This window comes from Panthera pardus, unplaced genomic scaffold (genome assembly GCF_024362965.1).
Source record: "Panthera pardus isolate Hobbes unplaced genomic scaffold, ASM2436296v1 HiC_scaffold_25, whole genome shotgun sequence".
Lineage (NCBI taxonomy): Eukaryota > Metazoa > Chordata > Mammalia > Carnivora > Felidae > Panthera > Panthera pardus.
The window spans coordinates 95,016,463-95,029,874 of NW_026526821.1; the positions used below are offsets into that span (position 1 = coordinate 95,016,463).

Here is a 13,412-nt window from a genome sequence, read left to right on the forward strand (position 1 = left end):
CTAATCCTCAGCTTAAGTAAACCTCCTGGTGATGACATTATGCATTTCAAACAGCAGATTTTGCCTTTTTAGGTAGGTGGCTAGAGGCATTTGCATTTGGGAGGTGGTGGTGTGTCTGTTTTCCCCATCCCTCTCCCTACTATTTGGATGTCTCTCTTAAAAAAAAAAAAAAAAAAAAAAAAAGGAAAAAAAGAAAGATGCCTGGCTGTAGGATCTTTCAGAGGGGTGAGCACCTGAGTTTGAAAAAGACTTCTGGGCATGGGTGTTGGTTCAGTATTCACCATCTGCTCTCCATGACAGTTTATTTCCATCATACAATTGCTTAAAGTGCTAGCGAGTGAAAGACCCCTCCCATGCAATACACCGTACTCCTCCTCTTTCCCATCCCCACACCCACCAACTGCTACCACTGTTTAATTTAGTCCAGTAAACAATCTGCACCTCAATGATGGACCTGGAAACCTGTGAAGGCTGGGGAGAGGCAATCATTGATCCCAACACACAAAAAAGTAAAACAACACTGGGAAAGCAGGCATTATAAAAAAGGGCAAGCTGAAAACAGGCAGCTTTTCTGTTCTGGGCTAACAAATTATTCCCATCTCAGTAATATTGGAACACAGGGTCAAATGGTGATCTTCCCCGATCCTACCCCATCCCCACTGCTTCTAAAGTCTGTCCCTAAAGTCTCCTGCCAGAAGTCATTACCCAGTAGTCATTCAACCTGAGGTAGGATTTTTCTCACTGTTCCCCATAGTAACTAGGAGTGTGCTCTCACTGCTCGGAGCCTAAGCTTGCTGCAGTCTTCGCAATGTGCTCCAGAAAGCACAGCTTTCATCCGCCAACATTTGGATTCTGCCTTATTCCCCTCAATCAGGTCGGAGTGAGCAGGAGCTGAGGGGCTCTTTCTTTCACTTGGGAGAGTACAGAAAAGGGCACAAATGCTACCAACTCTGGTGAATCAAAGGCACAGGAGAATTACGAGCCAGTGGCATTAGTGGGTGAGATTTTGAACCGATTTGAAAGATGGTTGTATTAAGTGCAAAAACGTTTCTTGCTCATAGGACAAACTGTCTGGCACTGCCTTTTAAAAGCTATTTGTAACGATCTCTGCCTTAAAGGCTAGGCAGTGATGCTCAGTCCTCAGCGCCCCCTCCTTTCACTTGCGTTACAGTGATTGCATTGCTCTCTCCTAAAGATAATGTGAAAGGTCTTGCTTTTTCCCCTCAGTCTTTAGTCATGTGGGGATAAATCAACCTGATGAGCTTTATTTGTTCCTCTTAATATTTCAAATTGAGCCTGACCACTATACTCCGCAATTTCTGGATTTTTCCTCTGGCCGCTGGACCCCCCAGCCCCCTCCCCCACCCCCACCCCCCCCAGGGAAGGACATGGTAACTCTCCCTTCTCTTTTAACACAGGTAACAATTCATTTAGATTACACCAGTCTGTAAAAACTGTAAATGCTATTTTATTTTAAACATTTTAGTTTACAAAAAAAAAAAATCAATGATTGGTACCTTTTTTACACTCTCAGATTCCTGAATATGGACAGATCTTCAAAGGAAGGAAGGAGTTCTCATATGAAATTTAAGATTGACTGTCCTGAAGGTTGTGGGGCAGGGTTTTTGTTGTGTTTTATTTCGTTTTTGTTTTTAAGACACAATAAAGCTAAAATGTCAAGTCTCTGGGAGATATCCCCTTACAGTTTCAGTCAAGGAGCATATCAGAGCACAGACAAGGAGACCCCAGCCTGGCGCTGGCCGGCCGCCCCGGCCGCCCAGGCGTATTTGGTAGCGCACGGGTTGAGAGCCACTGGGAAAATCACACCTCGCATTCCCTTGCGGGCTGCTGGTGGCAGGTACAGGATCCGTACTCATTGATGATCACCAGGGCTCCCTCAATGTGGTTCGGTTTGTAATCAACGTAGTATTCCTGGGCAGACATGGCAGCCATCTGATGCATGGTCTGTTTCTGCTTTTGCTTCCTGCGCTGCGTGACAAAGCACTGTCTGAGCTGCCTGAGGCTAGCTGGGAAACACTTCCAGGAGACATAGAGCACCAGGACCACGATGAGGAAAGAGAAGATGAGGGCCATGGTGCCTGTGACCACCTTGTGGATCTGCACGGCGTTCTCGGCATGCTCGCCGCCTGGGAGAGCCACAGTAGCCGGCTCGTGCGTGCCGTCGAGCTGCCCCTCCCTGCCGTCAGCGAGCGTGGTGGCCGGGCTGCCCGGGAGCCCGAGGTCACTGTGGTTGGTGACGGCCGAGAGCAGGTGGCCGCTCGTGGGGTCGGCCCCATCCTCGCACAGGTGGAAGGCGTACACGGCGTCTAGGACGTCCTCGCCCTGCGCGTACTCGGGGCTGGCGCACTGCAAGTTGCCATCGTAGCGCCCCTGGAAGCTGCTGAGCCACGAGGCCAGGGCGCACACGTTGCGCCCGCAGTCCCACAGGTTCCCGGCCAGGGTGATGCTCGTCAGCGATTTCCAGGAGTTGAGGATCCGGGGCTCGATGTAGGTGAGGCGGTTGGAGTCCAGCTGCAGAGACTGCAGGTGCGGCACGGTCTCGAACACATGGGGCTCCATATACTCGATCTCGTTGCCCGACAGGTCCATTTTCTCCAGGTTCCAAACCCAGTCCAGCGAGCTAACCACAATGGCCACCTTGTTCCTCTTCAGGCAGAGGGAATGCAAGGAGATGAGGCGCGGGAAGTGGGCGAAGTTCACCTTGACCAAGTCGTTGTGCTCCAGGTGCAGCTCGGTGAGCTTGAACAAGCCGGCGAAAGAGTTGCGCGCCAGACTCTTGAGCTGATTGTATCCGATGTCAAGAAACTTGAGGCTGCGGCAGTCCTGGAAGATGCGCACCGGCACGAACTGGATAGCGTTGGACCGCATGTGAAGCGTGGTGAGCTTCCGCAGCCCATGGAAGAGGTCGGGCGCCAGAGCCTGCAGCTTGTTGTACGAGAGGTCCACGCTGCGCAGGTTGGGCATGGGCCGGAAGGTGGTGTTGGCCAGTTGGGTGATCTGGTTGGAACTCAGTGTGAGTTCCTTAACTCGGCGCAGTTTCTGAAAGGCGTCCCCCTGCACCGAGCAGATGTGATTGTGATCCAGATAGAGCCACGTGAGCTGCATTAACCCCGTGAACTGGCCGGCGCGCAGCTCCGAGAGGCTGTTGTAGCGCAGGGACAAGCCCAGCAGGCCGGACAGGTTGTGGGGCGCCTCGGTGAGGTTGAGCGCCTCGCAGTACAGCAGCCGCCCCTCGCACCGGCACAGCTGCGGGCACCCGCTGGGGGCGGCGGGCAGCATCTGAAAGCAGGCCCCCAGCAGACACAAGACCACCCCCGAGGGCCTCCTCAGCAGCCAGTATAGACAGAGACCGAGCAGCAGGAAATCCATTAGCGAGAATCTTTCCAGAGAGGCTGGAGAATGTCCATTGGAAGCGCTCGGTCAGAAATCTACATCATATTTTATTCCAAGGGAGGGGGAGCGGGGGGAGGGGGAGAAAAGGGCAAAATCAAATAAATATATTGAAATAAAGAAGGACCCCCCTCCCCAAAGCCACACGTTCACCTCTAAGCATGCAGAAAGCTGGGCAGCATAGAAAGTTCACAGCCACGGAAAGATCAAAGAGACGGTGATTTGGTCCATGTTAGATGCTGCAGCAAAGAAAAGGGAGGAAAAAAAAAAATCTTCGGGAAAGAATTTAATTAAAAAGTGTCTTACCCACCCTTTTCCAGAGAGTGACAACCTCCATTCAGCTGCTCCCTTTGTGTGCAGGCTAATTATATGCAGGGCGAGAGAAGACCCCTCTGTGTTTCCGAGGCAGCCCCGGTCCGCGGCCGGCGGATCTGGCAGGCGCACAATGTCTCACTTTGCTGCTCGGCTCTGGGCTGCAAGGGCGGCTGGCGAGGCGGGGAGGCGACTTCTAGGACCCGCAAGTTTCCCAACTACGTGCCGGCGCCGGGCTTCGCCTTCCTGCCGCTGTCCTTTCCCTCTGCAGTTCGGACTGTGACGTTGTGGGGGAAAAAAAAAAAAAAAAAAAAAACAAAAAACAAAAAAACTCCAAACTCGGGGCTCACGACTCCCCTGGATTTGGTAGTCTGGTTAATGTCCGTCATTGGAAAGGACCACTGACCGGTGCCACCTTTTACTCCGCGGAGACCGCCTGCCATTCGCGCCCGGGGCGGCTGCGGAGAGCGGGCTCGCTCATGCTTTGCGGGCGGCGGGGTGGTGCGGGCGGGGAGCGGGGAGCGGCGCCCGAGCTCCTTCCCTCCGCCAGGCTGTGTGCGGCGCGAGCTTGCACAGGCACCTACTGCTCACTGAGTGTCGTAAGCTGCTCACGATTGTGCGTCTTCCCGGAGCACCTCAGACATGGGCAGATTGAAAAGGGGTGGGCACAAAACCAAACATTTTACCGAGCCACTGAAGTAATATATGTTCTTTGATGAAACGGAAAACACTTTCAGTTTTTTTGGGGGGTCCGTATTTCAAAAAAAGGGGGAGAGGGGATGGAGGTATGGGGTAGCATCATCAACGACAAGGTATTTCCAGGCAGGAAACTGTAATATTCTGTTCTCTCCCCCTTCCCTTTTGGGGACGCTCCCCCTCCCCCTTTAAAGCTGTCTACGTGTAAGAGACACGTAGGAATCTGTAGAGAAATCAACATTTGGTCCTTTGCTTCAGAAAAGCAACTTGAGAGAAGATAGAGTAAAGCAGTGATTGTGGGGGCTTGGCTAAGATTTTTTTTTTTTTCCTCCTTTCCTTACAGGCACTGGAGTTCTGCAGTCAGCCAGCCCTTTTTAGTGGTGGATGGGGAAAAGCTTTCCAAATCCACTGGTTCTGGGAAGCCATCCCGTTTTGGTGGTATGAGACCCAGTGTGCTAGAAGCATATGTCTGTGTGCACGGAGTCTTGCGTGAAATCCTACCAGGACTTCACCATTCTCCAAGGATGTCTGTAAGGTCCCAGGTGGATTAGAAAGATTCTGCTGTATGACACTCAGGAGGGCTGGCCCTAACATGCTGCACATGGTGATTACAGCACCCTGTAGCACTCCAGGAGAATATACTAGAGAATAGGCAGAGAAGGGGTAGTTTAAACCATAATGAAGCCTATCCCCCTCCATCACGCACCCCTAATTAAACTTTCAGACTGTAGCTAAATTGTCTCTCCTAACTAGGAAGAGAAGTCTTTGCCTGGTTATTTCCACTCACAGTCATCTGTAGCTGGGGTTCTCATAATAAGCGCTCTCTCTCTCTCTCTCTCTCTCTCTCTCTCTCTCTCTCTCTTGTTCCAACTGGCTTCGACCTGGAGAGGGTCTATATGTCTATTGTCAGGAACCTGTTGGTCATGTTAAAAAAAAAAAAAAAGTCCTCAGAGATGGCAGAGGGAAACTTTTCTGGAACTGAGTGTGGGCAAGCCTATCTTCCTGGCAGAGATGCCCAAGGATAGGGGAAATCAAATGTGAATGTCCATGTCCTCCTTTGAAATTCTATCATTTCTGCCTGTCAGGGATGGAAAGTGAGTGGGCATTATCTGTACTGGTACTCACTATGATTAAGAATGAGGTGAATTACCAAAGCTCCCAAGTTGAATTGACTTTGGACGAGTACTGGGTTGTGCTTTATCACTCAAGCTGAAAGCACTTGCCAGTGGAATCAAAGTCACCAAAGACTGGCGTACTCCAGGAAAAGTCATATGAACAGGGGCACAAATCATTACATTTTGTATTAATCCGAGCTGTGCCCTGGGTATTCATTTCTGAGATGTATCATTTTATTGGAAGGAAAACAAAGGTGAGATGTCCTAAGCATCACATGTTGTCTTAGGAGCTAGAAGAGACATTAGAAAATCAAGCCCCTGAATTTTGCACAAGATGAAACTGAGGCACAGAGACATCAGGCAGTTGCCTGAAGTCTCACAGCTTGTTACCCACACAGATGGGTTTTTTTTTTTTGTTTTTTTTTTTGCCATCCCACACCAAAGTAGTGTTCTTCCTTTGCCATCCTTGATGGTTGCCTCTTCGTCCCTCTTGTCTCCTGCCTGACTGTGGACTCCATACCTTCAGGTTTCACCCTTGTACATGCAAGGTACTGCAGAACACTTGAACAGACAAACAATTTCACCATCAAGTGTTTTCACCTCTTGCCAGTACAATTATTCCTGACAGCAGGCTGGCTGATTGAGCCATAAACTCTAAAGGGTGGTGGGGGAGGCGGGGGCAGGCAGGAGTAAACACTAGCCAACCATTCAGCAAGCGCTGTGAGTATAAGCCACCCAATCCCCATGGCTGCTAGGAAGAAAATCCTACTAATGCAGGCGGCTTGGCAAGGTGGTGATGGAGCCTGCCAAATGGGCAAGAAGAGGTCCCACTTTGGATGTCACTTGATTTGTAGAGCTGGTACAGAGAGGCAGAAAAGAGTTGAGTGTTGCCAAGGAGGAAAGAGAATAAAATTAAATTCCCTGCATTTATATGTGAATTTTCTTCTAAGTATGCTACTCAAAACATAGAAGAAATGTCTAGGTTGTAATTAAGATGTGTGTGTGTGTGTGTGTGTGTGTGTGTGTGTGTGTGTATTGCTTTTCATATTATTATCCTGCAAATCATTTCATCTGGATGGTATCTTTAAACCTTTCCCACCTCTAATGTGGCAAGTTTGCATCTTTTCTGTGCTTTTAAACCCCTTGGCAGAACTGTATACATTAACAGATTGAAATGAGCTTTATTGAAATTTAGCTATTCTAAGTCATCTAAGTTGCAGAATCCCAATTTATTATGTATTTAAAGCATACCAGCACTGATTAAATCAATGCAAATTAGGTTAAATAAGAACAACATGAATCAAGTGTTTCAGCAAAGTTGAGTTGAGAAACGACAACTTTTGAGTCACCACAAGCAAGTTGATATAGGCTGTTTTTCACCAGTTTTAACTCCATGCTTTTTAGGGTCCAACACACTAAAAAGTAAAAAGAGAAAAGAATTCACCTAAAGTTCTTTCTTTTCTCATGTTTGATCTTTCATATCTCTTTACCTGTCTCATGAGATCATCTGATTCAGGGTATAGTGTGGCTATAGTGTATACTTGATTAGTCTGGCTAACCACAGGTTTCTGTTGGCAAATGTCTTCTCCTTCAGTGTTGGATGCTGATGAGAGATACTTTACATGCTTTAAAAACATCTTTAACATTTTTCATGTTTGTATGGGGAATGAGCTTATGCCTGTTTTGCCAAACCACCATGGTGCAGTAGTCAGGCATCAAGAAAATTGCCCCAAGACATCATGCCAACATGTGACTGAGAACTGAAGTAAGAAAGGATAAGAATCTTGAAAATGTAGATTCAGAAAGTGGAAGGAATGCTGGGATACGATCTGATTGCCAAAACACAATCTGTAGCAAAGCAAGCTTGATGCAGCTGGAGGGGCCAGAATATAGCTTGGAAGAGTAAGAGGTGATCAGTTTCTCCCCTTCTAACCCTTACAAATGAACCTTTGCATAATAAACCCTCCTGCTTTTTCTTGGTACTTTGTGTTGTGATGGGGGGCTGGCGAGTGTGTATGTGGGGTAATCAAACAGTTTTGAAGGGATATGTCTTTCCCGTTTCATCTCAACTGAAGGTCACCTCCAGTTTGTTCACTGTAGTCAAAATCGTTTGTGAACCAAGAGGTGCAAGTGGAGAATGTCTAAAGTGAGCATGCATCCTGGGGATTGGCTTTCCATTAGTAGTCTTGGGCAGTGTTCAAGACAAGAAAAATTTCAGCAGTGATTTTAATGTTCTGTCATCGTCTGCACCAGCTCGGACCTTGATCTTTATGCTGTTGTCTTTAATTTTCAGTAGCAGTGAACCATAGCTTTTCTTTAAAAGGAAACATTTAGAGGAAGGGGAGGAAGGTGGGAGTCATAATTTCAGAAGGAGAGAATTAACTCTGTTGTTTCTGTAGGTATACAGTGTAGAGCTGGCATTTTACAAAATGCCTCTGAAGATGGATGTGGGACCAAAGGGTGAGGGCTGTAAGGCTTCTCTCAGGAGATCTACTTAGGAGAAACAAATTAAAGAGGGGAGGTAATTTTTTCTTATCCAACTTTGTCTTCCTCTTAAAACCAGGTAGTAGTACAGACAGAACTAAGGAAATAACTACCATGTTCAGTACATGGTATGAGTTATGGGGGTAAACCCAAGAAATGTTTTGACTCAGTGCTTTCCTCCAGGAGCTTTAGGTGAGTAGGAGAAGCAGACACTGAGGAACTTTGCCAATATTTATACATTTCCCAGTGCTTGAGAGTAAATGTCTCTAGAAGATACAAATGACAAGAACTGAGAGGTCACAGTGGGGCCAGTGCTTAAAGTCTTCATTGGATGGAAGTAAAGCTTATGAAGGAGTTTATGGACTTGAGATATAGGTGCACTGACAGGAGGGGTAGAATTGTAAAAGTGTAAGTATAAGGATGGGAACTGGAGTGCTTAAATATTTTTGATTGGGTCAGTTTCTTTGCACTGGGGGTAAGAAGGTAGACAGAGACAAATGGAATCTCTGTGGTGTTGGAAGAAGAAAAAGTTGGTAAAGGGCTTCCAATACCATTGTGATAATCTGAACTTGCTATGTTCTTCTAGTCCCTAAGGTCTAACGCTTGAGAGTAATCTTTGACTCTTGTAATAAATACCTGGCTTAATTCAAGAGACCTGTTGTGCTATGCAGGGCCCCTCTCTGCAGGTTCCCTCTGCACCGCCATATGTTCTAATCATGTCCTATTATACTGAACTGCTGTATCCTCTCTCCATCTCCTCTACCTTCATTCTAGCTGTCCTTCAAGGTTGCTGTGAAATTTCTTCTATGGCTTCTTCACAGATCCCCTTGTAAAGAGATCTTTCATTCTTCTGAGCTCCATTAGCAGCTTGTCCTTACCAACCCTGTGCCTGGTCCTGTTCCCTTTATATAAGTGTGGCAGTGATTTCTAACTACAGTATTTTAGAATTGAATGGGACATTAAACATCTTGGAGACTAGAGTGAAAAGATCTCCACTGGGGTCCTTGCTTTGCCATTTTCTGCCCATTTGATCCCACACAGGTCGCTCTATTATCAGTGAAATAGGACTAAGGATGGCTATTTTAAATTCAGTGACACCATGTACATTGGTATCTTGCAACTCAAAAGTGTAAGCCCCTGGAGGACTCGTAGCCTTGGAGCACATTAGACACGTAGAATCAGGTGTCTTCCTAGCCCCACTGCATCACATCTGCATTTTACCATTGGCTGTGGGCTAATATTAAATTTTGAGAAGCTTTCTATTGAAGCACTCACAAATTCTAACCTGAAGAAGGAACCCAGGGGTCACTGAATCCCTAGTTTTATAACTGAGGAATTGAAGGGTCAGTGATGTTAATTGATTGCTCATGATTGTTAGTAGACTTTGGACAAAACCCCCTTCTAAATCTGTTCTATCTCCTACAAACACATAGAAGGCAAAGTCTGTGCCTATTGGCACCTAGCACTTAGTAGGACTCTTAATAAGGCTTAGTTTTATCATTGGTGCAGCAAGAAGTATATAGCCTTTGTATGTGCCAGCTTTAGGCGTCTTCCAGCTTACTTCACTCCTCCGTTTTCCTGTCACTACTAATCTGCATGTATTTCTCATGGACATGTTAGTTTTATATAATATATTTTATGTTTTTGTTTGCTTTTATTATAAAATGGCCCTAATGAACATCCATGTACATAGACTGCTATACACTGAAGATTGTATCCCCCTAAAGTTCAAATATTGAATCCCAATCCCAGATCTAATGCTATTTGGAGGTAGATGTGAGAGGTGATTAGGTCATGAGGGTGGAGCCCTCATGAATGGAATTAGTGCCCTGCTAAAAGAGACCCCAGAGAGCTCTCTGTCCCCTTCTGCCATGTGAGGACAGTGAGATGGTTATCTGTGAACTAGGAAGCAGGCTCTCACCAGACACCAAATCTGCACACGCCTTGATTTTAGACTTCCAAACCTCCACACTGTGAGAAATGAATGTTCATTGTTAAAGCTACTCTGTCTATGGTAGTTTGTTATATAGCAGCCTGAATGGACTAGGACATATTCCTTTGCTTGTTTGGACAACTGTGTCCTTAAATTTTAATTCTAAAATTGGTGATCAAAGAGTGGGGACTTTTAAAAGACTTCCCGTACGTAATGCCAAATTGTCCCTCTGACAAGGTGGCGAACATTTCATCCTCAATAGTGCTTTTGCTGCCTTCTCTTCTCCTTCAGAGACTTCACCATACCACAAACAGAAACATCTTTTAGTCCCCTCTCCTTCATCTGAGTCGGGCACTGGCTGAGATCCCTATGTGAATCTGTTCTTTGTGGTTTGGAACAATCCATCTTTCCCATTCTCATTTCTTCACTCCTTCCTGTAGAGTCCATTCCCACTTCAGATGGAAAGTTGGGCTTTGGGGTCTTCAGTGTTCCTTCTGGGAGTTCACAAGCATTTCATTCTCACACCTTATTAAGTAGCTGGTCAGACAAATCATTTTCACAAGCGTGTTAATGTCTGAAAATAGTTTAATGCAGTGTTACTTAACATGCTCTGTTGAGATAAGAATATTTAAATATATTTTCGAAATGCACCAGACTGTGCTATGTTTTTTGAGATTCAGAATACACTATTTATTTCAATCGCAAGAAGTCTTGTTTTTCTTGGTTTCACCCAATTATTTAGGACATCTATTAACACCAGACCAATGTGCCAAGACAGCTTTGGAAACATCTATTTAATTGCAGTCCACAGGAACATCTGACTTTAACTTGGCTCTCACCATACCAAGGAGTGATTCTGAGGTTTGTATTTTAAGCCCTACAGTAGGACACAGGTGCAAGAACTTGTTTTTTTTTTTTTTCAGGTCCCAAGAATTTATGAAGATAGGTGGACAACATAGTTCTTCTGCTTGGTATTAGCAAGTCTTACTTCCTCATCCTAGCCACAAATAAAGAAAGCAATTTAATTCTGTAGTAAGTTCTGTCTCTGATACATCTTGACATTTAATTATCTTGTTTTATAGAATTTTCTAGATGTTGCTAATTTTGTCCTTGCTGATAAAATGAAGTTCTCTAAGATCAGACTTATTATGTTCCTGCTTTTAGGACCCTCTAATATCTACCTCTAAAGGTGTGGAAGAAGATCAGATATGAGAGACCATATATAAAGAGCATAGAAATGACCACATAGCACTGGTACACATGCACACTCTTCTTAATGTGGTCTGGCACAGTTCTGGATTCACAGAGATTCTTGGTTAAATAGAGCTTATGGGCTGGTTCAAATTCTTGACTAATCAGCAGCCAATGGAATCTGAGCTAAATATAAATAACCTTTATGTTACATTCACATATAGGCACAATATATTAACCCAACTTTTGGACTTGAATTTATACAGATTAATGCCGTTTATACATGACATTCTTAAAGATCTATTTTGTGTAGGAAATCCCCCACCATCCATAAGCAATGAAACTTCTGTGGTAAATTTACCTGCCCAGTTAGATGTATTTATGTCTTTATTCCTGGAACCACTTCTTAGTCTCCCATAGATATCTTAAGAATGCCTTTTTTAAAAAATTATTTATTTTGAGAGAGAGAGGCAGAGGGACAGGGAGAGAGAGAATCCCAAGCAGATTACATGCTGTCAGCATAGAGCCTGTTGCAGGGCTCAGTATCACCAACCGTGAGACCATGACCTGAGCTGAAATCAAAAGTTGGACGTTTAACCCACTGAGCCATGCAGGCGCCCCAAGAATGCCTTTTAATTACTTAACATAAATGTCTATTGCTGTTTGTATTTGTTTTTCTTAGTTTAAGTCAAATGGAGGTTTAGCTGATGAAGCACAGAATTTGATAAAATATAGTCCCTGCTTCTGGTGTTCTCAGATCTGGAGTGTAGGTGATGGGTAGCAAAGCAATATGATTCATGCTGTGGCAAAGATGTAAACAAGAGCGGTGGTTGGAGAGATTTGTCAAACTAGTTGAGCAGGGCCACCCAGAGGAGCTAGGAAAAAGGAGGAAGAGTTGACTAGATGAAAGGATGGAGGCCACTCCAATTAGTAGGCAAAATCTGTGTGTGTGGTGGGGGAACAAAATAAAAAACATAAGGGTTTCTGAGATTCATAGGATATCTGGAGCACAGGTGTGAGAAGACATGAGACTGGAGTGTTAGCCAGATGGGGAAGACTTTTTTTGTTTTTGTTTTTTAATGTTTACTTATTTTATTTTGAGAGAGAGAGGGGTGGGGAGAGAAGGACAGAGAGAAAGGGAGAGAGGGAGAGAATCCCAAGCAGGCTCTGTACTGTCAGCACAGAGCCCGACATGGGGCTTGATCTCAGGAACTGTGAGATCATGACCAGAGCCCAAATCAAGAGCTGAATGTTGAACTGACTGAGCCACCCGGGTGCCCTGAGACTGGTAAGACTTTTGTTTTGGATTATGATTTCCAGAATGCAGGAAGAAGGAAGTGATGTCCTTGAACGTGAAGGGCAGGGAAATGGATACTGGAAGGAAGGAGAACAGTTGGAAGGCTACCACATCTGCCCAAGTGAGATATTGTCAGGGGGGACTTACTCTGTTAACACTAGGGATGGATAGGGCAGGCCAGGTACAATAAGAGTTTTGTAGTGGGATTGAACACTTTTTTAAGATTTTATTTTTAAGTAATCTCTACACCCAATATGGGCCTTGAGCTCACAACCCTGAGATCAATAGCCACATGCTCTTCCAACTGAGCCAGTCAGGTGCCCTGGATTGAAATCTTTTAAATGGTACTTTTTCAGACATTTAATTTAAGAGGACTTCAATAGAATGGGTTGATCTAGGGTAAATGGAATGCAAGGAAGAGTAAGATGTGGAAGCAAACTCTAATATTTGGAGCTAAGAGTAAGCAGTTGAAAATAGAAACAGAGGTTATAGCTGGACATAGAGATCATGGACTCTCTGGAAGGTCCGTGGTGGTTATAGTGGCAGTAGTAAGTGCCAATCCCCAGTGAGAGAGATTAGAATGCAGCTAACGTACCGTCAGAAGTACATCTTCATCATCTAGTAAGGTAATGTGGACGTGGGAAGCAGCTGGATGACAGGGAATGGCAGGGCCCGTGCTACATGCAAAGTGCATGTTTTGCTTGAAGGTTTCCACATTCTACTTTTTAAAAATCGGATTATATTAGTAAGCAAGTGATATTTCAGACAGTATTCAGCTCGTGGAATACCAGTTGGCAAAGCTTCCTTTAAAATAGTTGCTCAACTTAGAAGAATGAGACGGAGCAGAAGAAGTAGATTTCCTCAATAGGAGGCATAATTTAAAAAATTGAGAAACACTGCCTAGTCCAGAGTGAGCAGCCTTTAATATACAGGCAAGGCCATGACAGTGGCATTAATATGTATTGCACGTGGC

At 45.2% G+C, this 13,412-nt stretch overlaps 2 protein-coding genes across 8 annotated transcripts in view; one reads left to right on the forward strand and one right to left on the reverse strand.

Moving 5' to 3' along the window:
- The window catches only part of CTNNA2 (catenin alpha 2), a 1,099,255-nt gene that overhangs the window by 732,669 nt on the left and 353,174 nt on the right, over positions 1–13,412 (forward strand). The gene's annotated exons all lie outside the window — the stretch shown is intronic.
- On the reverse strand, positions 1,449–4,533 carry LRRTM1 (leucine rich repeat transmembrane neuronal 1). Of its 3 annotated transcripts, none has more exons than XM_019443151.2 (2): positions 3,718–4,533; positions 1,449–3,449 (listed from the first exon to the last, which is right to left on the reverse strand). In XM_019443151.2, the coding sequence occupies exon 2, from the start codon at positions 3,388–3,390 to the stop codon at positions 1,822–1,824; it is 1,569 nt and encodes a 522-aa protein (XP_019298696.2). In that variant the 5' UTR covers positions 3,391–3,449; positions 3,718–4,533; the 3' UTR covers positions 1,449–1,821. The 3 variants fall into 3 exon arrangements, with proteins under 3 accessions (XP_019298696.2, XP_019298692.2, XP_019298694.2); XM_019443147.2 differs by having other exon boundaries at positions 3,565–4,533; XM_019443149.2 differs by having other exon boundaries at positions 3,722–4,532.